Genomic DNA, 22,420 nt, shown 5'->3' with positions numbered 1-22,420 from the left:
TGCCCAAGCGAATACTGAAATTCAAACTACTAAATGTATGTGATAAGACTCGATTCTATGTAGATCACCACATTGGCTATTCTTAATCAGTTGTGCTTCTTGGTATGAGAAACTGGCACTCTTGTATTGATGTCGTCGATGAACTGGCCCAGTATCCAGACATTGCCGATGAAGAACAAGGCACTGGCTGACAGGAGACCAGGAAAGAAGACGTTTCTTCCTTCGAACTCCAGCAGGTAACCCTGCAGGAGCCAAAAGGCCTGTGTAATAACCCAGACGGCCGCCATGCACACGCCTTTTTGCCAGGAGAGGTTCGTGTTGGCAATGTAGAAGGGCAGGAAGATCAAATACCACACAAAGTACTGGGAGGTGCAGACCTTGTTGTAGGTAACGAAAGCGAACGTTTGCAGAAACAGCACGTTGAGGAGATTCGCTAGAGACGGTTGGCGCCATTGCAGGACCGACAGGGCCATCGTAGTGGCCATCTGCGGCAAGAATGCGAATTTCGACAGCCAGGACGATGCAGACCTCGCGGAATCGTAATAGAGCAGAAGGTTCCAAAGAGAGAAGTTGTGTCTGTGGTCCGTCCTGTAGAGATGATACCAATAGGCATGCTGCAGAAACTCTGAGCCGTACAACTTGTACATTGCCGCGCTGGAGACCACAAGGGCCACCAGCGCCCAGAACCCATATGCGATAACTTCACTCAGTCTCTTGTTCCTGTGGTACAGAAATATGGCAATGGGAAGACAGTATATTATTGGGTATATCTTGAAGTGGATCGACAGGCCGTATACCACAGCAGACCACGTATCTTTGCTCTTCTGCAGTAGCAGCAGCGTCAGCATGATAAGGAACGACACAACACTCTCTGCGTTACCGCGGGTGCTGATCGTGATGACCATCGGGTTCAAGAGCCAGAGGCTACTCAGCCACAGAGGTAACGTAGATTCTCTCCGACTCAGACATCTCTTGACAAGGTCCAAGATGATGATTCCCGTAAGAAGATCAAATGCAACAAACACTAGCTTGCCCAGATGGAACCATTCAAAGTAGTGGTCTGGGACCAAAAGCCAGCTTAACAACGGTGTGTAGCGATATGTATCCCTCTGGTAGGGGGAACCAACCCTGCCCTCCTTCCACGCTTCATAAACGTATCCAGCAGCGTCATGGAACACCAGGTAGTCTATATCAGTGTATTTTACTTTATAGTTTGCATCCTGGTACAATCCGTACAGGAAGAAGCCCACTCGCACCAGCAGCGACGCAATTATCAACAGCTTGCCATTGCTCAGCATCCTCGTCGGCTTTACAGTCCGTTCTAGTGAGCGTCGAGGCCGAATGTTCATACCCGAGTTCCTTTAAAGGTCACTGCTTGTTAACAGGTTGCAGTGATTGAGAAGTTCACTGCAAAGACCGACTGGAAATAAGCTCCTAAGAAAGCGTTTGACGATGTCTGGAGGTCATGAATTGACATACGATGAGATAGTGGACCACATTGTTAGCGATAAGCCGATTCCCAATGTCGTGGAGGTGCCCAACATCACGCTGGATGAGTCGTTAAGAAGTGCCTCTGAGATGGCTCCGAGGCCAAAGCCCTGGGAGAAGAGTGCTGGAGATGATTTGCAGATAGACATGGGACGGTCAGACCTCTCTCTGGGCTCAGCCATCTCTGACCTTGACCTTGATGTGATGTCGAAGTACCAAACAATGGAGACGGAGCTTGACAACGCAATGACCAATCCAGAAAATTCACAAACCTAAGAATACTCTATCTAATTACGCCTTTGCGTGCTATGGATCGACTACGACGGTTTTGCACCGCTGGTTCGCAAGACGAACTCGAACGCGGCCAATGCAGCAGCATTGGCAGGGAAGGACCTCAGGAAACTTGGCACAAAGCCTCTGAAGAAACCTTTGATACCTCTCTCGCGGTATATCTGTGTGGCCGTTTCTCTCCAGGAGCGGAAACTGCCGTCGCATTTGTCGTTGCATAGGACGACCTGCTTGATCACATCACTCGGGTAAGCAGTGGTCCAGAAACCGAACGATGCACTCAGACCGCCTGCCCAGAAGTTGATCGCTGGATCTCTCATGTTGGTATGCTTCTTAAACCATTGGGTGATGAGCTCATAGGACCCCCACCAGAATACAAAGTTCGACCGAAAGATCAGTGTGCTCACCAGGCCTTTGTACAGGCCGCGAATGCCGGCCTCTGCCCACACCTTCCTGATAACATCTATGGGACCCTTGTATTTTGTGGTCTGAGGACCGTATTGAACCTGTAGCTTGGCTTTGGCCAGTTCGACCGGTGCCGCAATGAAACTCACTGTCCAACCGGACATGACACCGCTGATCACACAGCCAGACAGCGGTAACTTCTCGTACTCAGGATACATGTACTTGTGTAATAGCATTCTATAATTGTGTAAACTTCCCAACAGGGCTGCGTCCATGGCAATCCATCCCACTAGAGGCGGCGTGAAGCCCAGGTAAAGGCCTCGAGGGCCCTGGTGCTTTAAAGTCTTGTAAACACAGTCCAGTGGACCATTGAACATGCCCGTTCCCTGGGAGGTTTGCAATCTTACTTTAACAGTGTCGAATGGGTGTCCTACTGTGTTCTTAGCGACTCCAGAGAACATGCCGGCAACAAAGCCCATAATCCTCGAATAAGTCTCATCGTCGATGAACTTTCCGCTTGCTGTGGCTGACATTCCTCGTTGCAGCTCGCTGTACTCCCAATGAGACTGCAATTGACCTCTGAGACTCTCTTTTGGAACTGAGCAACAAGCTCATCTACTAAAGCTGTGATATTTTAACGGGCCTGTAACGGCCAAATCTGATCGGAATGACAATATGGGCCACTTATCGAATTGGACCATGGATACAATAACGTCTAGCTATGCCATCTAGGATTGCCACTCATCGATTTGTCACGGCCAAAACTGTTCATTGTCTCGAGTGTGGTTATAGCCTATCGTCAATTCGATTTAACACTTCGTTCGGACCCGTCTAAACCATCGCTAGATGGCAGTTGGCAAGCAGTGGTCCCCATCGACATTATCGAGTGATGGAAGGTGACAAGAGTGCTACTGAGCCCGACAGGGAGGATGTCAAGGCTTTTGCGATGCCCTTGCACATGGTAGAAAAGGACATGAGTTTCGAAGAGAGAAAGAATCTGCTTTTGCTGAACCAAATCATCGTGTTCATCCTGAACACGTCTCACTACATGACAGATCTGATCTATGCCCTCTACTACCTTTCGAATTGCGAAGGCACTGGGGAAGTCAAGGACGGCGAAGGCCAGGACAAACTGGGACAGCAGGACAGTAACATAGTGGATCAACTCTCTCAGATCCGGAAGCAACTGTATACCCTTGCGGCCCAGTTTAGAAGCAATTTTCGACAAATGCTGGACGAGTCTAACATGGCCAGCCTGGATTCAGCACCGAAGTTCCGGAAATTGATCGACCGCAATCTGATCTGCGTCCTTGGAGTCATCAACGAGTTGTTGATCTCCGAGATGAAGAGCATATCCGAGCCGCTGTCGATGCAGTTACACAACTGTCTCATGGGTTTCGCCAATATCTACCAGTTCCTGAGGAAAGTGCCGATACATCACCAGTACAAGATTACGAAGCCGCAGCTGGACGTGCTACTGAAAGCGTTGGGCCAAGAGCTCATTCCCAGTTGGAAATACCAACTGGATCTACTGAATTTCAAGCTTTTCAACCTCCTGGCGTCGCATCCGAGCATAGTGGCCCAGTACCGAGACGCTACAGGCGACACCGTCTCAGACGTACGAGACGGCCCCGGGTTCAAACGGTTCGTAACCTGGCTGAAAGATGAGATAGTAGGTAAGGCAGCATTTTAGAGAAGATTAAATAGAGCTAATCGAGCTTAAAAGCGTTCCCTTCATATAAATTGAGTTGGTTCGTTTTTTCGCTGCAACTCTAGTCTCGCATCAAGTCTTGTGCAACTTTAGCTAACTTCAAGAAGCCGTCAGAAGGCAATAAATAGACGCCAGAGACGTCTCAAATAGCGGATTTGCAAGTCTAGTTCACCTTAGACCGCGGTTATGTCTGAAATTCTCGAGGAAGTCAAACGCAAGCTGGTCTTTCCTATTGATTTCCCAAGCCAGCAGAGAACTGAGCGTGTACAGAACATCGTTCTGGCAACGGGATCCGTGCTGTCCTGCCTTGTCGGCTTCTACATGCAATCATTGACCCACCTAATGGTGATTTACGGGTTGGCAGTCGTTCTTGCGTTGATCGCGGTTTTGCCTGCCTATCCGTCCTACACAAGTCGCAAACTGGAGTGGGCCAAGAGCAGCATTGTGGCTTGAACAAGTTTGCTTCTGGTTAGGTCAATGATGCGATATATAGGTAATCGATAAGGAGTACATATTTGCTCGGGTTCTGTTGAATAGTGACCACTCCTTGAAAATAGTCGATATATTACTGGCTCGTTATTCCGGGGTGGATTAGTCTGGGGAAGTGAGCTTTCTATACTGGCAAGCTACAAGCAGGATGACGGCCTCCGAAGAATCTTATTACCTGGGGTTTGATCTATCTACGCAACAACTGAAATGTCTGGCCATCAATGGTTCTTTGAAGATCGTTCACGCTGAAACTGTCGACTTTGACAGGGACTTTCCCCAGTACAAGACCAAGAAAGGTGTTTACATCTCTGGCGATGTAGTTGAATGTCCTGTCGGTATGTGGGTTGAAGCCATCGATTTAATATTTGAAAAGTTCACCAGATCTTCGTTCGACCTCAGCAAGGTGAAGGCTATCTCTGGTTCTTGCCAGCAGCACGGTTCTGTTTACTGGTCGAGCGCTGCTGAAGGTCTGTTGAGCTCTCTGGATTCGGCCAAGGGTTCGTTATTTGACCAGTTGGTCCCTGGAGCCTTCTCGAGGGAGACTGCGCCTAATTGGCAAGATCACAGTACTGGGAAGCAGTGCAAAGAGTTTGAAGAGGCGGTAGGTGGTCCGCAAAGCTTGGCCAAACTGACTGGTTCGAGAGCTCATTTCAGATTTACGGGCAGCCAGATCCTCAAGATAGCCGAGGAAGAACCGGAAGTCTACCAGAAAACTGAAGCCATCTCCCTGGTGTCCAGCTTTGTTGCCTCTGTACTCAGCGGCTCGCTCACTGCCCTAGAGGAGGCAGATGCCTGTGGGATGAATCTCTATGATGTAGCACAGAGGCAATTTGACGATAAGCTACTGGGATTGATCGATCAGAATAAGACCAATATTGAGAAAAAGCTGTTGGCTCCGTGCACCAAATGTGACGAACCGGTTCGCTTGTCGTCGATCTCTTCATATTTCGTTGCAAAATATGGCTTTGACGCAACTTGTTCGATATTCCCATTTACCGGAGACAATCTGGCCACGATTTGCTCGCTGCCATTGAAGGAGAATGACGTGCTGGTCTCGCTGGGTACCAGTACCACCATTCTTCTCGTCACAGACCAATATCACCCCTCTGCAGATTACCACTTATTCATCCATCCAACGATTCCCAAGAGCTACATGGGGATGATCTGCTACTGCAACGGCTCGCTAGCTCGCGAGGAGATACGGAACCAGCTGAATGGAGAGGGTGAAACGGGCGACTGGACGCGTTTCAACGAAGCTGTGAGTGATGACAATCTTGCAAACGAAGATGAGATTGGCGTCTACTTTCCATTAGGTGAAATTGTCCCCAGCGTGGATGCGACATACAAGAGAGCCAAGTTCGATGTCAAGTCTGGCGAGATCAAGACGTTCGTTGACTCTTATGCTAATTTAAGGCACGATGCCAAAAACATCGTAGAATCGCAGGCACTAAGCTGCCGAGTGCGCATATCACCGCTTCTTTCCTCAACCGTTAGCTCTTTGAACAACAAGAACAAGGGCGTCAAAGTCAAATTCGATTACGATACGTTCCCTTTAAACGAGTATCTCACCAAGAGACCTAGGAAGGCTTTCTTTGTCGGTGGTGCTTCCAAGAACAATGCCATAGTCAAGAAATTCGCCCAAGTGCTGGGAGCGACAGAGGGAAACTACAGACTAGAGACCCCAAATTCCTGCGCTCTAGGCGGGTGCTACAAAGCATTGTGGTCAGATCTGTTCTATTCAAAACAGACACAGCTGCGCTACGACCAATTTCTTGACCACAAGTTCCCATGGCACGATCTCGAATACGTGTGCGACTCGGACGACAAGGCATGGCAGGCTTACAACAACAAGATTGTGCCATTGAGCAGACTGGAAGCTTCTCTGTAATTATGTGAGTAGTTAGATTGCGACTGGATATCAATGGTCTCTTTTTAGTCAAATACTTTGTTCTTAGCTCTTATGCTGGTGAAATAGTACTCTCGCCTGTTGAGATAAGCAGGAACCCCCAGGTTAAAAGGAACTTTCGAAGAAAAGACAAAGGAATAGCCAAGTTTCCAGGCTATCAATTGCCCATTACTGGTTTCAGGATAGATGTTACGCTCAGCTTTTCGCGGGAGCTTGAAGGTGGTTTCCTTGAAGCAGCTTTCCGCTAGGCATATGAGCAGGACTGCAAGACTGCTTGATGCTCAAGTATTTGCCATGCCAGCGATGTCTCCTACGATGGAAAGAGGCGGGATAGTTGAGTGGAAGTTCAAGGTCGGGGAGCCGTTCTCAGCTGGCGATGTGATTTTGGAGGTCGAGACGGATAAGGCACAGATAGACGTTGAAGCCCAGGACGATGGTAAACTGGCAAAGATTGTCGTTGACAAGGGAGCTAAGGATGTACCAGTCGGGGCAACCATTGCGTATATTGCTGAGATTGACGATGATTTCTCGACTTTGGAATTCCCAAAGAGCAATGAGAAACCTCTAGAGAGTCCCGCAGAGAAGAAGAAGGAGCAAAAGCAAGCCAAAAGCAAGCCACTGAGTGCGGGAGAGAAGTCTGATATCCAAGGTAATCAGCAAAACGCCAATCCTGACCAGACGCTGCTGCCATCTGTGGTCATGCTCCTGGCTGAGAACGGCATATCGAAAGAAGATGCGTTCAGCAAGATCAAGGCAACGGGAAAGGACGGAAGGATACTCAAGGGTGACGTGCTGGCTTATCTGGGCCGAATTTCAGCCGATTCCGCCGTCAGGATCGCAGATTATGTGAAAAGTGGAGAGCGTTTGGATCTGTCGAACATCGAGCTGAAAACTGAGGTGCCCAAGTCTGCCTCAGTCCCGGAAGCAGACAAAGGGAAAGAGACAAACACTACAGCTGCCGCTCAGCCAGAGCCGATCATTTTCAGTGAGCAGCTGATCTTGGAGTTCCCAGGTAAATCGCAACCCGGAGAGCTGCAGCAGTCTGTGAGGGCGTTCTTAAAGGAGGCCTACCATTACACGCACGAGGCGCCTTTAGCCGACGCGAGATCCGAGCACTTCGACCCGATTTTCGAAGATCTAATCACGCCTGCACCAACCGCGCCAAGATTCCGCTACACCTACCAGTTGACGTCTCTGGCCGACAATCCCGATTCGAAGGGCCACCGGGATATCTTCGACCTTCTCTCAGAGAGCACAGATGCGAGCGCTGCCACAAAGCCGGCTTCCCCAGCCAAGCAGGAGTACGCTCTGTCCCTCAGCGTGCAAGTGAGCGACAAGTTTTACGATGCAGAGGAGAGATCCAAGAGATTCGTCGAGTATGTAAAGCAGTTGCAACTTGTATAAAGCGACCAGAGTCCGCTGTTTACCTTTAATGCGGTGAACGACCCGGCTCTGCGCGTCTATCAGCAGTCTTCCGCGAAAACTACACAACGTCTACTAAACATTTAAAAACTGATAAACCCGTTGTCCTCCAGAAACAACACAGTCTTCTGTACTATGTGCAAGACGGATTCCTCAGACGAACCGAGCTTGATATCGGAGTTCTCGGAACTCCCCAACAGATACACGTTGGGAGCCTTGACGGCCGACGACCATTGTTTAGGCACGATAAGACCGGCCCCAGACTGGATGAAATCCGGCACCAGCGACAGCAACGTGCTATCGCTGTCGTTGTGATCGAAGATCTTGTAGTGTCTGCCGCCGCCAAACTGCAGAAAAGTCGACAAGAGCGCGGTACCCAGCTGGCGGCGCGACACCTGCAGCGAGTCCTCCACGACAATGGCAAAGCCCTGGCGAGGCCGCGCCGGGTTCGATTCCCGCAGGATCCGGACCACTTCTGGGTACGAGAACCACTCAGGGATCTCCCCGCCGGTTCTCAGTCTCTTGCGCAGCTCCGTGCCGGAGATGTTCAGCGTCCTGGTCTTCGCGGTGTCGATCTCGTCGATCGGAGCATATCGGTCCTCGTCGGGCAGATACGTGACCATTCTGAACGGAACCACCTCTACACCCAGCTCGTTCTTGTACGCCTCCACCAGCTCCTGCGCGTCGTACGGACCGTAAAAATCGACGCCCTTGGAGTTCTTGCCCGGCCCGGCGTGGTCTCTGCCGACAATAAAGTGCGTAGCGCCGTAGTTCTTTCTGATGATCGCGTGCCACACGGCCTCCCTGTCGCCGGCCATTCTCATCGCCAAGGGCAGAAGCGACATGAACGCGAGCCCGTTGGGATACCTCTTGATGATCTCCTGGTACACGCGGACCCGCGTGTGGTGGTCGATGTCGCCGGGCTTGGTCAGCCCGACCACGGGGTGGATCAACACCTTCGCGTTGGCCTCTCTAGCCGCCCGCACGGTCAGCTCGCGGTGCGCCCGGTGCATCGGGTTCCGCGTCTGGAACGCGACCACCCGGTCCCACTGTCTGGACTCGAACTCCAGCCGCAGCTGGTGCGGGGTCTTCCGCAGCCCGGGGTAGTCGTAGTGCTGTGGCAGCTGGATCGCCTCGACCGAGCCGCCCACGTAGTACTCGCCGGCCTCGTGGTACAGATAGCTGATCGCCGGGTGCTCCGGGTCGCCGCGGAACACCTTCTTCGCCTCCGCCTGCTTGTCCGGCTTGTACACGTCCTTGACCGTGAGGATCGCGAGCGGGATCTCGCGGTCCTGCGTCAGCACGACGCGCTGGCCCGCGGAGAGCCGCTGCGCGAACCCCGCGTCGACGTCCAGCGTGATCGGCATCGTCCACAGCGTGCCGCTCGTCAATCGCATCTCGTCCACCACGCTCTCGTAGTCCGCCTGCGTCAGGAACCCGTCCAGCGGCGAAAACCCGCCGTTCAGGATCAGCTCCAGATCGCACACCTGTCTCTCGGTCAGATCCCAGCCGACCAGCTTGCCGGACTGCGCCTCTCTCAACAGCTCATCTCTCTTCGACGCGTCTCTCGCGACCAGATCTTGCAGAACACCACCGTGTGGAACAGGCATCTTGCTTGGCCAGCTGAACACCGCATCCACCACTCTGCTCGACCCATCCCGCCCAATATATACCCGTTCACACGCCAACCGCTCCACAACTGTGGCCAAAACGAGCGCCGTTCAACGCCTCTTGGCAAACCTTCGTATAGCTCGATCACCGAAATCACACGTGACTTTTTAATATCAACCGAAAAACCCACACACCCGCAGAAACAGGAACCCCGCGGGCTGCCACTAATCGCGCGCCGGGTACAGGAGTCCAGCGTCCCGGGCGTCCACTAGCCGTCGCAGCACTCGCTTTCGCGGCGTTCCAACCAACTGACAGACACACCACAACCAACACCACCCAGCAATGCGCAACTCACCTTACCGTCTGGCTCGAGAGGCAGCGTTTGCTGAGAGCGATTTTCGCTGCTGGACAGATGCTTGTGATGACGGTGCATATTGTGTTGCCACCAGATCAGAGGTTTTATTATGGCAAGTGGTGCTTTTTTCTGTGCCCTTCCATGCCATGCAGACGACCTATGGGTTGTATATAAAGGGCAGTGGATGACGGTGGTAGAGGCTATGGTCTGTCGGTAGATCGCCAGGAACAGATTTCTAGTTTCACAACACACAGCTCGTCTTTAAACAGTTTTCGAAATGGTCAGAATTGCTATCAACGGTTTCGGTAGAATCGGTAGATTGGTTCTAAGAGTGGCTTTGTCCAGAAAGAACGTCGAGGTTGTCGCTGTCAACGACCCTTTCATCTCCACTGAGTATGCTGCTTACATGTTCAAGTACGACTCTACCCACGGTAGATTCGGCGGTGAGGTTACTCACGACGACTCCCACATCATCATCGATGGCCACAAGATCGCTGTGTTCCAGGAGAGAGACCCAGCCGCTTTGCCATGGGGTAAGCTAAACATCGACATTGCCGTCGACTCCACCGGTGTCTTCAAGGAGTTGGACACCTGTCAAAAGCACATCGACGCTGGTGCCAAGAAGGTTGTCATCACTGCTCCTTCTTCCACCGCTCCAATGTTCGTGATGGGTGTCAACGCCGACAAATACACCCCAGACTTGAAGATCGTCTCGAACGCTTCCTGTACCACCAACTGTTTGGCTCCATTGGCCAAGGTCATCAACGACGCTTTCGGCATCAAGGAGGGTTTGATGACCACCGTCCACTCTTTGACCGCCACCCAGAAGACCGTCGACGGTCCATCCCACAAGGACTGGAGAGGTGGTAGAACCGCCTCCGGTAACATCATCCCATCCTCCACCGGTGCCGCCAAGGCCGTCGGTAAGGTGTTGCCAGAGTTGCAAGGTAAGTTGACCGGTATGGCTTTCAGAGTCCCAACCGTCGACGTCTCTGTTGTCGACTTGACCGTCAACTTGAACAAGGAGACCACCTACGACGAGATCAAGAAGGTCATCAAGGCTGCTTCCGAGGGTCCTTTGAACGGTATCTTGGGCTACACCGAGGAGGCTGTTGTCTCTTCCGACTTCTTGGGTGACTCCCACTCTTCCATCTTCGATGCCGCCGCCGGTATCCAATTGACCCCAACCTTTGTCAAGTTGGTTTCCTGGTACGACAACGAATACGGTTACTCTACCAGAGTTGTCGACTTGGTTGAACACGTTGCCAGTGCTTAAATGACTTTTGGAAACTGAGTTGTTGCTCAGCGATCCTTTTTCTACAATTTTGGTTAATGACATGTTTTACAAGAAAGTTTACAATTTATAGCCCTGTGTCGATTTATATCTATATATACTCGATAAATCGGATATGAATTGATATCTAAGTTTGGCTATATATGGCTAGTTAGCCTGCGCTTGCTTCACTCTATAACGGCATATCCCGCCGCATAGCTAACGCTGCTCTCGTCCAAGCTCTTGACGTGAGAGCTTTGTGAATAGCTGGGCCACTCAAACCGAGTCTTGCCTGCCGGCACACGGACTGTCTGGAGAGCGCTCAGGACAACAGCGATCGGTCTTGCTCCGCATATCGTGTTTCCCGTGATGTCCAGATACTGTTTCCACGCATTGTACTTTGCGTCGTCTGCACTCTCACTCAGTACTTTCATCGCCATTCTGTCGAGCAGCTCGATCGACTGCCAGACGTCAACCTGATGGTGAGATAGCTTACTTCTCGCGGTCAGCATCTCAATCTCCGTTTCCTCCTGGAGGGCGTCTTCCAGCTCGTCCTGGCTACCAACGTAGCCGGTGTATGCAAACCTGCGGCCCCAATGGCAAAAGTCGCTGCTGATGATGAACAAATTGCTTGGATCCGCGAGATACTCCTTCAAAGCCATTCCCACTGCAGAATCGACCTCTGCGCTGTTGTGTGAAACCATCATGGGCACGACTTTGACGCCATTCACGGGAACACCCCGCCATTGCAGAGTTTGCACCAACATGGGGAATTGCATTTCCAGCGAATGCTCCCCCATATCGGTATCGTTATCCATGGGAACAAAGAGATGGCCCTCGTGTAGCTTGTGCAGTTTTTCCACCACTTCCACGTCCACTTGTAAGCTGCCCAAGGGTGTCTCTAACGAATGGAACCTTGTCAGGAAAATCTGGTTTCTGAAATAAACATGATGAGACGGTCCCAGTATGAACACTCTCTTAATCGCAGGACTGATATCCAGCGAAGCATATGCATGAGCCATCGTGGCTCCGCAATAACGGTAACCAGCGTGAGGTGAAATAATCAGCCTGGCGTTGGAAACAGCACCATCCCTCCTCTCAGTGTCGTTCAGATAGCCTTTCAATTGCGACGATAGCTCTGAGCCACGGTTCGAGTACCAGGAACCGGCATGTGTGGCAGGACGTGTAGACATGACTCTAGGAGGTTCCCTAAACGGCTAGTGATACGAACCCCGTCAACCAGCAAACGAGATGGATGTCCTGAGCTCTATGTACTCTTCTTTGCTTGTAGCATTGTCATAAGAGCCTTATATACAAGGACCCCTTACCCCCTCAGTGCTCAACCTTGGATAAAACTCAATCCAAACGAAGATGTCGGAAATTGTTGCTTCTGAGTCGAATGGATGTCAATTGGCGCTGCTATGTAGAGCTATCGTTAGCGTATTCTATACAGACCGTGAGGGATGCCGTTAGTCGGAGTCCTCTTCGTCTTCGTCTGAATCGGACCTGTTATCGAGCTCTTTGCTCTCCAAAAGAGCCTGTAGTTCTGCGTCTTCAGTGGCAGTGACAGCCTTTGGAGACATGGTAATGTTGCAAACACCATTGTACTTCGAGATGACTTGGCTGATCTGCTCGATGGCTTTCTCGAGAAGCTCAATACCCTGCTGTTTTTCCAAAGACTGGGTCGTAATGACGTACAGTGGGGCAGCAACCAGCTTCACTTTGATCTGCATTTGCTCGGTGGATAGAGCCTCTGCAGCCTTCAGAGCCTCTTTGATCGCATCGATACCTTCGTAGCTAAAACAGGAGACTTCCACGTCAGCTCTAATCTTGACCGCTTGTGGTGTCAGTCTCTTGGAGATGTACACTTTGAGTTCTTCGAAAACCTCTTTGGATGGCGGCTCGATGCCCTCCCACACAGATTCGTCGATGATCGACAGCTTGAACGCCTCGTAGGCGTGGCTGTACTTTCGACTCAATGGCCATGCAATCGTCCTATACAGATCTTCCAGCGGAACTTGGAATTTCTCTGCACAATATCTCAGAATGGCGTGAACGGTCTTGGATTTCTGGTATTTCTCCTCGCATCTAATGATATCTTCAGAGGAAACACGACGTTTCGACAAATCAATGTAGCCCTTTTCTTTGTCCACACGAAGAACCACAACAACATCGTTTTTCCCAACTCTAATCAACTTTTGAATCGACCTTATACGTCTACGCGACAATTCACTCAGCAGAATCATACCTTCGATGTTATCGTATTCTAAGAGCTTCACATATGCGCCCATCTCAGCGATCTGCTGGACATTGACCATAACAATGTCATCGACCTCCGGATATTTGTTTTCATAAAATCTACAGTGAGATGTTGACATATTGGAAACTGCTAGTCCTCAGGACGCTTAATTAGATCGCAATTGTCTCGAAGATCCAGCTATCGATGACTAGTTTCTGAATCTTCTCACCAGTCTTATGTGAAAATTTTTCTAAGGCTTGTAAATGATAATACGCTTTAAGGACGGGTAACCGTAACTGAAGCACCAAGTATTGAAGAATTGAAGCCAGCCTAGACTTCATTCTCAGCGCTATTCAGCTTGACGGCTCGTTCTCTTATCATCTGTAAGTGCTTATACCTTTTTCCCCAAGCTGAGCAGGCGTCCGGCGGATGTCTCTGGTGCGTTTTCTCAGCTAAAGCGTTCGCGATCTGAGCGACATGGCGGACGTATCTCGCCAAGTTGTTCTTGGTTAGAATCTTGAAATGGGCACAGGAAAGGAGTCCAGGCGTTCCCGTTCTTCTGTAGAGCTTAATCTTGTAGTGTTCTGCAATCTCATCTTTGGCCGCTGCGGTCAGCGGAGTTATGACGATGCTGATGAAGGTGAATTGACTCTTGATGATGTTGAAGTTAAAATGGGGCAGCCCTGATTCGTTGTAAAAAATGTTGACAAAATTGTTACCGACATGCCGTTTCTTGGACGATAGATCGGTGCTGTTGGGCATGAGAGTGGTTGTGTGGAAAGCCATGTGGGTAATCTCGCCATTCCATAGGAGAGCAAACTCGCCATCGGTTACATCCTCCAGGCCGCCAGCATAGAAAAGCTTTGGTTTTTCGCTCAGTTTGATGAACCGGCCCATCTGATTGAGGAACCAGTGGTACTGGTGTGATCCCTTCGTGTTGCTGAGGACCTGGACTTCGCTGTCCTGGTCCTTGTCGATATAGATAATACCGATTTTGAGGAACTCTTTGTTCGGCAGATGGTCCAGCATATGGATAGATCTGTCGAAACTCGTGTCATCGGGTACTTGGATGAGATGTTGTTGCGAGGCTTCTCCCGTCTCTAGAGAGTAAGAGAGCTGCGATAACACTGTATCTGGGCATAACTCTTCGTAACTAGCCATTTCAGCATCTTCATTGAAGCCGAATACGTCATACGTAGCTCCACACAGGTCAACCCGGGGCCTATATTCAAAGGAAAAGGTGCAGGTCGGCTTCCAAACCTTCACCAGCGCCCCACCCGCGCTCACTCCGATTGAGATCATGGTTGACTCACCAACCCATCGTTTTGCCCCTTGCCCCTCCTCCTTAGCCATGCCCCAGTATGTATGCCTCATGAACGGGAATCTTAGCACAAAGTCTATTTGTGCTAGGGCATCGTACTTTAGACACTCAACTTTTTCCAGCTTCCTCAAGTTAGCCACGATAAAGGGTAATAATTCTTTTATGCGATCCGCATTTAGACTACAAAACCATGACGTTATTACTTCAAATGACTGATACTGCAGAAACAGCACCATGGACTCTTTGATGGAAAAGTTCTCGGTGGATGGTGAAACTTCAATATCATACTCCTGATTGTGAGGTTGTGAAAGACTCAACTCTGGAGAATCATTTTTTAATGATTCCAGTTTTGATCGTATTCTTAAATCCACCGAGTTTTCTATAAGCCTAAACGCGATGCCAAAAACTCTCTTAACTTCATCAATTGTAAGATTAGAAATGACCCCAGGAGAATTTCCAAGAGCTAAGAGAAATTCCAGAACAGAAGGCATTGCGTATGGGTTGGTTATTCTCATTTGTATCTGCGGTAATAAATGAGTCAAACATTTTTGGACTGATAGCGGAACCTCGAAACAGCTGACACTCAAAATGTGCAGAATTGGGATGAAAGTCTTCTCCCAGGATTTGAGTCCTACCACTAAGGCGCTTACTAGCTCATCAGCGAATTTCTTCTGTTGAAACGGATGATAGGCTAGCACAGATGATAGATTTCTGACGTAAGCCGAATGAAGATCAGAGTGAGATACTCCTTCGCTTAAATCGATTTGCAATGGCGTCGCGCGAGTCAAATGATCACATATAACAATCTTGAAGTCTTCGATAAGGTTGAAATGACCGAACAATAAAGGAATTTCTGAAAGTTGCGAGCAGAGATGGGCCAAAAGGTATGAATGAATCTCCCAGTCTGTGGGAGCCTTGATAGAACCAATTGCTAAAGAAAGCCATGTGCCGATATTTATGTTCGTTCCTTGTTCTTTGTCATGACTTGTGAATCCAACGTTCTCGTTTGGTTTTCCGAGCAAAGATTCGTCCATGTATTCTACAGATTCAGGGAAAGTCCATTTATGAGGGTCTCCTTGATAAGTGTTTTGTTCCTTCAGTCTGCGAAATGCCGCGCTTATCCCTACAGCATCTATTGGAATCGTAAAGTAGAAATGACCCTCTGTGCTTCTTCTGATTCTTATCATCGCCCTCGCGACTGCAAGTGAGGCGGGGCTATGTGAGAATTTCTCGGCAGTACTGTATATCGAGCATAGAACATTGAATAAAAGAATGCATTTAAAACCAGTACTATCAGTTGCACTCCATATGAAGGTTTTCACACAGGATCTCACCAAAAAATCGGCTCTTTGAAGGTTTTGTTCATTAGCTCGTCTGGACTTTCCAAAGCTGCCCAAGGTATTCACGATACTCTTTCTGCGCTTTGCTTGCGCCAGTATAGCTTGTACATCCGGTATAATATGCTCAGTGATCAAAAAGCGAAAATCTTTGACGTGAAGGACTTGCAGGTACTCATATAGAAAGTTCTCGAATAGTAACAGCTCTTCACCTTCCATTTCATGATTCGTGCTTCCATTGTAAGTTCTCAAAGCTATCGCAAACTGGTTTGCTGTATTTGTCAGCGGTCTGAAAGCAGCATCCTTCACTAATCCAATTAAAAGTTTATACAGCTCCAGGCGGGAAATAGTCGAGGAATTAGGCGAAAGAGTTCGCTTGGCGACGTCATCCAGAGTTTTGAACATTCCAACATCTGCTCGTCGTACTTTGACCAACTTTATTATGCGACTGTCAAAGTCCGAGATTTGCAGGGCGCAGACAGACTGGATCAAATCATCCAGCGACGTTGAGAACAGCGACAGATTTGTACGAGTAGCGATATCAAGAACGCTTTCGACGAATTTTCTAACAATCTCGTCTTCGCGACCTCTGGTCAAAATCGACTTTACCATAGGCCAAATATGTCCTTGCCTCAGAATGGAGCTAGCGAATCCTGTTCGTTCACAACATCGCAGTAAGCGGGTCATTACCTTCAATATCTCCTTGTCTTTTTTCAATTGATGCAGAGCATCCAGCATATAGTTTATCTGTTTCTCACTGGGGGGATCTTCTGTGTTTTTACTGCAACGGCATAAATTGTCCACGAAGATGAGTGGGTAGAGGTTCATAAGCTCACAGCAGTCCGTATTGTCTACCGCAAACAGCTCCTCCAGAAATACTGAGTTACAGGGAGCCTGGACAATTTTATGCAACGCATATTCGAGTTTTTCCATGTTTCTTTCGGTACCTGGCTCATCCGCTATTCGGCTTAAAATGACTGTAAACCTGCGCAGCACATCTGATCTCAGAAGCTGCCCATATTCCTGGGTGAGATACAAAATAAAATCTACGGCACTAGATGACAGTCCGATGTCTGATGACGAAGGCGGCTTCAACGCTGAGGATAGAAGATCAAGCAGTTTCACTAAGCTATCATGCCGGATTGGATCCTTCAGGATGGGAGTAAGTAAAAGGAGCTCCTGGACCACATTAGCGTCCGGGCAACTTGCTTTTCGCCTTGATACATCGATGATATCTTCAATTAAGTCTCTCAAAAATGCAGCATCATCCTTCTTCAGCGGCAACATACCATTTAGTAGGCTTCTTAAACATGAAAGAATGAGTGCAATGTGCGGACCTAAAAATTCGCTCTCGTCCTCAGATGGCCTTGCCAGAATGGTCATTGCAATGCGAAAGAACATTTCTCTAACTGCTGGGTCTTGGCAATCATTGATACATTCAGCCAGTAACTCGAATGCGCACTTCCTGGCGCCCAATGGGACTTCTGGTCTTATTAAATCATGGGCCGAGTACCACAGAGCAGGTATGCAGTTCTTTTCGAATTTTTTTAGCACCTGTCGCACTTCAACAGCTGTTTGAGCTCTTTGATCATAATCAAGGCTCTTATCCCCAAGTCTTTTGTGCAATTGTAAAAGATGTGATTCCTCGACACTTGATGAATCCAGTGCTTTTAAAGAAGATTTCGCGGACGTTTCCTCGTTGGATGAAGTCTTCAAGCTTTTTAGTATGGTGCTGAGGAGCGTAATGCCTTTTGGATCCCCCTTGGAGGCGTAACAGATACCTGGCATTCATACAGTGACGGATGAGATGCTGATGATGCTGAGATTCTAACCATAGCCTATGGCTGGTTTGCTCATTTAAGTACAAAGCCCTGTCTTATGTTAGGCTCACTGATCTGATAAGGAATAGAATAGCTGGCACGTGAGGGACTCACCAAACTATCTAAGGATGAGAATCTCTATGAATCATTCATAATAGCAGCATGCCATTATTGTTTGATCCAGCATCGGTTTTAATATCTGATTGATGTGTTATTTCTGCTATATAAGGCGCTATTTAGAGACTTTACGTTTAGCGCGCCAGCCAGACATTTGAGTATTGAACTTCATACATGCCAAGGTCTATAATAGGGGCAAGATTTAAACAGAGGTTTGAGACATTACGGTCGCCTGAGCAAGATTGCTTTGTTGCAGACTTTATTTCGCGATCTCGCACGACCGCTTCTTTGGCATGTCACTAATAATTGCCTGGTTAAGTTGTATCTCAGTTGATGCTGGCATATTTATCCAGGCTGATTTAGATTTCAATGTTTCCGAAAAAAATTGAGAACTCATCCTTGTTAGCTCAGTTGGTAGAGCGTTCGGCTTTTAAGCAATAGCTTAAACCAAGGATAACCGAAATGTCAGGGGTTCGAGCCCCCTATGAGGAGTTCTTCTGTTTTTTTTTATGCAGTAGTAACTATAGATGTTACCACACTTATCAGTCCACCAACAGCAGTCCGGAAGGACCTTGTTTGTACGTCATCGCTCGAAACAACCAATAGTCACCATAACTTTACAATCGTCTTAGCCCTTACTCAGGGGCGAGGATGCACATTGCTTCGCAATCCGCAGTTGCATTCTGGTCTTGTCTCTCAGCAAACGAAGGATACGCAACAAGTATCAGCCCGCGAATAAGCAGGCCAGAAGAACCAAATTATCATATAATAGTATGTCTTGGATATACCAGCCAGCTGAGCTAATAGTATGACTCAGGGATCAATAGGTGGGTAGAGTAGCAAGGAACAGAAAGAGGAAGGTTCTTAGTGATAAAGGTAATTTAAATTGTCTGGAATTGTTGTATCATTTGATTTAGGCTTAATAGATTGAAAGAGAGATGGCTCGGCTGCTATATGGGTTGCTTGACACTGGTCTCGCGACCGTACTCGCCCAGCGGTATAAATGAGGAACACAAATATCGGTTTTAATGCGGAGAGAGCATTATTCAATTATCGCTTCAGAGGAATATGGCCTTGATGGTCCTAGTGACAGAGCCCGTCATGAGAAAGAAATAGCAAGAAGACAGCCTGCTCCGGTTCAGCGTTTGGATGTCCTTGAAGTTGATAAAAAGGCCCGGGGTATCAAACACGAAACTCCCGAAGAGCCTTATTCTGTTTGATAATCGTCGTTTATATTAGCGTGAAGGCTGCACCTTCCTGGACATGATGGATGATTGCAGATTTCTTGTGCATATGCTTTTCACACTGGCAGATGAGCTAAGAATTCGTGGTCCGCCATCAGATGTGGTCGATAGAATACGAGAAATAATCGGTAAAGCCAACGATACCATTGCCGCTCCAACTATCACCATTGAGTCTGTTCAACATCTTGCGAAGATCTACAGAGATGCTAGCAAGAAACTGGGTATTACGGATGAACAATGGATAAACAAGCCAGTTATTATTGCTTACTTCTACTAAACTGGCCTCCTATTTATACGTTTCAATTCCAACGTTGGATTCTGTTGCACATAATCGTTTCATAGTTGTTAGATCACCATTGACCAATCTGATGTCAGTTCCCTTATCGGACCAATGTTATTGGACCTTGATTCTTCGTTAATGGATTGTATGATCATCGGACGTCATCTTGATTATTCATTCGCTGTTGTTGGTTTATCGATTCAACTGATACTTCAATCAGATAAAATAAGATATACAAAAGATAGAAGCGGTGGCTCAATGGTAGAGCTTTCGACTCCAGTTAAATCCTGGAATTTCCACGGAATTGCAATCGAAGGGTTGCAGGTTCAATTCCTGTCCGTTTCAATCTTAATTTTTTTTCGCTATTTGCCAGCCTTTTCCGTTTTTGGTAAAAAGACCAGCAGACGGGAAAATTGGCGTTCTTCACATCGCTTTTCGCGTCTCTGCATTTTTCAACCTAAAATTAGTAGTGAACCGACTTAGCAACGGTTAGCAACGTCTCATAATTGATCAAAGTCAAGCAGAGAGCTCGAAGGGACCAAGATTCACCAAAATGCTGAAACAATGCTGCACCTTCACGAAGCTAAAAATGAAATGACAGAGCGAGTTAGTTTTCCCATTAGGGAAATTAGCCTTCGATCTGCTGCGTCAAGACAATACCTATATAAAGAGATGGTAATTTGAAGTTATTCAGTATCGGATGAATGATGAAATCTAACCAGCATTTTGGAAAAAATGGTCAAAGCAGGTTTAGTATCTGCCATTGCTATTGCTTCTTTTTGGAGTCGTGTGGTAAATGGTCAGAGTTCTACTGTCGCAGGCGATTGCAATCCTTTGAAATCGACCAATTGTTCTCCAGACAAAGCTTTGGCGACGAGTTTTGCGGAAGATTTCAGTTCTGAGTCCGATTGGTTCGAGAAAGATAATGACAGCGGCGAGATCAACTACGGGAGCGATGGTCTTCAGATGACGTTGGCAAAAAGATACGATAACCCTGGTTTGAAATCCAAGTTTTATCTGATGTATGGTAAAGTGGAGGCAGTCTTGAAGGCCGGACCTGGCACGGGAATTGTCTCCTCATTTTTTCTGCAGAGTGACGATTTGGACGAGATTGATTTGGAGTGGGTAGGCTCTGATGACACTCAGTTTCAGTCCAACTATTTCTCGAAGGGTAACGTTGCTACATATGATCGCGGTGCCTTCCATGGTGTGAGTCAACCGCAGGCGGAGTTTCACAACTATACGATCGATTGGGCTATGGACAAGACTGTGTGGTACTTGGATGGTCAACCAGTTAGGACTCTGGAGAATACTACTTCCGAGGGTTATCCACAATCGCCTATGTTTTTGAAGATGGGAATCTGGGCCGGCGGCGACCCAAGCAATGAACCGGGTACCATTGAATGGGCTGGCGGTCTTGTCGATTATTCAAAGGCTCCATTTTCAATGTATATCAAGAAGATTGTGGTCACGGACTATTCCAGTGGCTCCGAGTACAGTTACGGTGATCAATCTGGGTCCTGGGAATCCATCAAGGCTAAAGATGGATCCGTTTACGGCAGATATGACGTAGCACAGCAAGAATTTGCGGCTTTGTCCAACGGCGAGGCGATTTCTAACAGCACCACTACCTCTTCTACCTCTTCTACTATTAGCTCTTCAATTCTAAGCTCTTCCGCTGCGAGCTCCTCCACTTTGAGCTCCTCCGCCGTGAGCTCTTCCACTTTGAGCTCCTCCGCCGTGAGCTCTTTCACTTTGAGCTCCTCCGCCGTGAGTTCTTCCGCTTTGAGCTCCTCCAGCTCAGGCTTCAGCGAATCAAGCGCATCTTCGGCGATTTCATCTACAGCAAAAGCTTCTTCTGAGACTTCTTCGAGCACAACTTCCTCCGCCGCGTCATCCACTACAAGCGCATCCCCCGAGACATCCTCGGCCGCATCCTCCAGCGTCTCCTCTTCTAGCGGACCCTCTGAAGCCTCAGCATCCTCTCACAGCTCTGAGGTCAACACTTCCCCAACGGCAGTGTCTACGCTACAGCCATCTACAGAGAAACCTTCTCTAACAACTAGCACAAGCAGGGCCCAAGAGTCGACTAAATCATCTTCAGCCGTTTCGGTGCTGGTGAGTAACGAAGGTATCCTCGTAAGTTACTCCTGCGGCCTGACGGGTTTATTAACCGGACTGGCCCTAGCCTTGGTTTGTTAATTAAGTAGATCTATTATACAGCATATGAAATATCAGAAATAGTCATACCAAAATCTGCTAGTGTCATCATCTCCAGTTTTCCAGTTTCCAGATCTCAGTAGCATTTGTGCAAAAAAAAAGCCCTGTAGGGGGCTCGAACCCCTAACCTTGTGATTAAGAGTCACACGCGCTACCGATTGCGCCAACAAGGCTCCTAAACTTGATGTTGGATTGGCGACTTCTGAAGGAGTATAATCCTTAAACATCACCTTTTGTTATTTTTCAAACTTCGATAGGAAATACCCATCTTAATCTGATGCGATGAGCTCTTACGCACAGACATCCACTAACTGCAGACACCGCGTTATCCGATGAAGATCCTGGAGGCGCGCGATGCATTCTTCAGCGACTACGAGACATTGCAGTTTTTGTCGAAGCTTGAACGACAACACCATTGGGATGAAGACTCCACCACACACGACCGCAGGGACAAGAAAAAGATCAAGACTCACAAACCATACAACAACCCAGAACTGCAGGCGATCACCAGAGACACAATCGCCTACCTAACTACCGACAAGGGTGTCCCACAGGAGGATGATGAGTCTTCCGGAAACAACGACAAGAAAAAATCAGCCATTAGCTCGCTGAACGATCAGAGGTTCAGCGAGCTGGTTGCACAGTTGAATAATTTCGACCTATTCAAGGCGGAAAAACTACAAATCGTGAACCAACTGCCCACTACTATGGTTCATCTGTACGCCGTCGTAGAAGAGTGCGACACTCGGTTCACGCAGGAACAAATAGAACAGATACTGGGCATCACCGCCCAGTATCTGTGAACCAGGCCAATGGCTCCATATAGCATCTCTTTCATATTTCTAGCTTCCTGCTTGAAAGCTTCCTCTATAAGATCTTCAACACACGCCACGT

General features: G+C 48.4%; 14 protein-coding genes and 3 non-coding genes across 17 annotated transcripts; 10 read left to right on the top strand and 7 right to left on the bottom strand.

Moving 5' to 3' along the window:
• Positions 1-86: 86 nt before the first annotated feature.
• GPI14 (glycosylphosphatidylinositol-alpha 1,4 mannosyltransferase I) lies at positions 87-1,349 on the bottom strand (the record flags this gene model as incomplete). Its single annotated transcript, XM_037284360.1, has 1 exon — positions 87-1,349. One exon carries the CDS (start codon positions 1,347-1,349, stop codon positions 87-89), a length of 1,263 nt encoding a protein of 420 aa, XP_037140256.1.
• Positions 1,350-1,452: 103 nt separating this feature from the next.
• On the top strand, positions 1,453-1,764 carry HG536_0E04920 (uncharacterized protein; the record flags this gene model as incomplete). The annotated part of the gene is made up of 1 exon (XM_037284359.1): positions 1,453-1,764. One exon carries the CDS (start codon positions 1,453-1,455, stop codon positions 1,762-1,764), a length of 312 nt encoding a protein of 103 aa, XP_037140255.1.
• Positions 1,765-1,805: 41 nt separating this feature from the next.
• HG536_0E04910 (uncharacterized protein) lies at positions 1,806-2,714 on the bottom strand (the record flags this gene model as incomplete). The annotated part of the gene is made up of 1 exon (XM_037284358.1): positions 1,806-2,714. The coding sequence occupies one exon, from the start codon at positions 2,712-2,714 to the stop codon at positions 1,806-1,808; it is 909 nt and encodes a 302-aa protein (XP_037140254.1).
• Positions 2,715-3,070: 356 nt separating this feature from the next.
• On the top strand, positions 3,071-3,874 carry CAL4 (Cal4p; the record flags this gene model as incomplete). Its single annotated transcript, XM_037284357.1, has 1 exon — positions 3,071-3,874. One exon carries the CDS (start codon positions 3,071-3,073, stop codon positions 3,872-3,874), a length of 804 nt encoding a protein of 267 aa, XP_037140253.1.
• Positions 3,875-4,078: 204 nt separating this feature from the next.
• Positions 4,079-4,345, top strand: SPC1 (signal peptidase complex subunit SPC1; the record flags this gene model as incomplete). Its single annotated transcript, XM_037284356.1, has 1 exon — positions 4,079-4,345. The coding sequence occupies one exon, from the start codon at positions 4,079-4,081 to the stop codon at positions 4,343-4,345; it is 267 nt and encodes an 88-aa protein (XP_037140252.1).
• Positions 4,346-4,529: 184 nt separating this feature from the next.
• On the top strand, positions 4,530-6,269 carry XKS1 (xylulokinase; the record flags this gene model as incomplete). Its single annotated transcript, XM_037284355.1, has 1 exon — positions 4,530-6,269. One exon carries the CDS (start codon positions 4,530-4,532, stop codon positions 6,267-6,269), a length of 1,740 nt encoding a protein of 579 aa, XP_037140251.1.
• Positions 6,270-6,473: 204 nt separating this feature from the next.
• Positions 6,474-7,691, top strand: PDX1 (Pdx1p; the record flags this gene model as incomplete). Its single annotated transcript, XM_037284354.1, has 1 exon — positions 6,474-7,691. The coding sequence occupies one exon, from the start codon at positions 6,474-6,476 to the stop codon at positions 7,689-7,691; it is 1,218 nt and encodes a 405-aa protein (XP_037140250.1).
• A 101-nt stretch (positions 7,692-7,792) lies between these two features.
• On the bottom strand, positions 7,793-9,319 carry MET3 (sulfate adenylyltransferase; the record flags this gene model as incomplete). Its single annotated transcript, XM_037284353.1, has 1 exon — positions 7,793-9,319. One exon carries the CDS (start codon positions 9,317-9,319, stop codon positions 7,793-7,795), a length of 1,527 nt encoding a protein of 508 aa, XP_037140249.1.
• Positions 9,320-9,952: 633 nt separating this feature from the next.
• TDH2 (glyceraldehyde-3-phosphate dehydrogenase (phosphorylating) TDH2) lies at positions 9,953-10,951 on the top strand (the record flags this gene model as incomplete). Its single annotated transcript, XM_037284352.1, has 1 exon — positions 9,953-10,951. The coding sequence occupies one exon, from the start codon at positions 9,953-9,955 to the stop codon at positions 10,949-10,951; it is 999 nt and encodes a 332-aa protein (XP_037140248.1).
• A 185-nt stretch (positions 10,952-11,136) lies between these two features.
• Positions 11,137-12,141, bottom strand: MHO1 (Mho1p; the record flags this gene model as incomplete). The annotated part of the gene is made up of 1 exon (XM_037284351.1): positions 11,137-12,141. One exon carries the CDS (start codon positions 12,139-12,141, stop codon positions 11,137-11,139), a length of 1,005 nt encoding a protein of 334 aa, XP_037140247.1.
• A 276-nt stretch (positions 12,142-12,417) lies between these two features.
• Positions 12,418-13,326, bottom strand: SUI2 (translation initiation factor eIF2 subunit alpha; the record flags this gene model as incomplete). Its single annotated transcript, XM_037284350.1, has 1 exon — positions 12,418-13,326. One exon carries the CDS (start codon positions 13,324-13,326, stop codon positions 12,418-12,420), a length of 909 nt encoding a protein of 302 aa, XP_037140246.1.
• A 191-nt stretch (positions 13,327-13,517) lies between these two features.
• Positions 13,518-17,633, bottom strand: HG536_0E04820 (uncharacterized protein; the record flags this gene model as incomplete). Its single annotated transcript, XM_037284349.1, has 1 exon — positions 13,518-17,633. The coding sequence occupies one exon, from the start codon at positions 17,631-17,633 to the stop codon at positions 13,518-13,520; it is 4,116 nt and encodes a 1,371-aa protein (XP_037140245.1).
• Positions 17,634-18,178: 545 nt separating this feature from the next.
• On the top strand, positions 18,179-18,274 carry HG536_0Etrna10K. The gene is made up of 2 exons: positions 18,179-18,216; positions 18,238-18,274. It is a non-coding gene; the product is annotated as a tRNA-Lys (tRNA).
• Positions 18,275-19,550: 1,276 nt separating this feature from the next.
• On the top strand, positions 19,551-19,651 carry HG536_0Etrna1W. The gene is made up of 2 exons: positions 19,551-19,587; positions 19,615-19,651. It is a non-coding gene; the product is annotated as a tRNA-Trp (tRNA).
• Positions 19,652-20,041: 390 nt separating this feature from the next.
• CRH1 (transglycosylase) lies at positions 20,042-21,508 on the top strand (the record flags this gene model as incomplete). Its single annotated transcript, XM_037284348.1, has 1 exon — positions 20,042-21,508. The coding sequence occupies one exon, from the start codon at positions 20,042-20,044 to the stop codon at positions 21,506-21,508; it is 1,467 nt and encodes a 488-aa protein (XP_037140244.1).
• A 118-nt stretch (positions 21,509-21,626) lies between these two features.
• Positions 21,627-21,699, bottom strand: HG536_0Etrna9K. The gene has a single exon. It is a non-coding gene; the product is annotated as a tRNA-Lys (tRNA).
• A 159-nt stretch (positions 21,700-21,858) lies between these two features.
• Positions 21,859-22,329, top strand: RPC17 (DNA-directed RNA polymerase III subunit RPC17; the record flags this gene model as incomplete). Its single annotated transcript, XM_037284347.1, has 1 exon — positions 21,859-22,329. One exon carries the CDS (start codon positions 21,859-21,861, stop codon positions 22,327-22,329), a length of 471 nt encoding a protein of 156 aa, XP_037140243.1.
• Between the last annotated feature and the right edge of the window lie 91 nt (positions 22,330-22,420).

Source organism: Torulaspora globosa, chromosome 5 (genome assembly GCF_014133895.1).
Source record: "Torulaspora globosa chromosome 5, complete sequence".
In the NCBI taxonomy this organism is placed as follows: domain Eukaryota; kingdom Fungi; phylum Ascomycota; class Saccharomycetes; order Saccharomycetales; family Saccharomycetaceae; genus Torulaspora; species Torulaspora globosa.
This window is presented reverse-complemented; position numbering and strand designations above follow the sequence as displayed.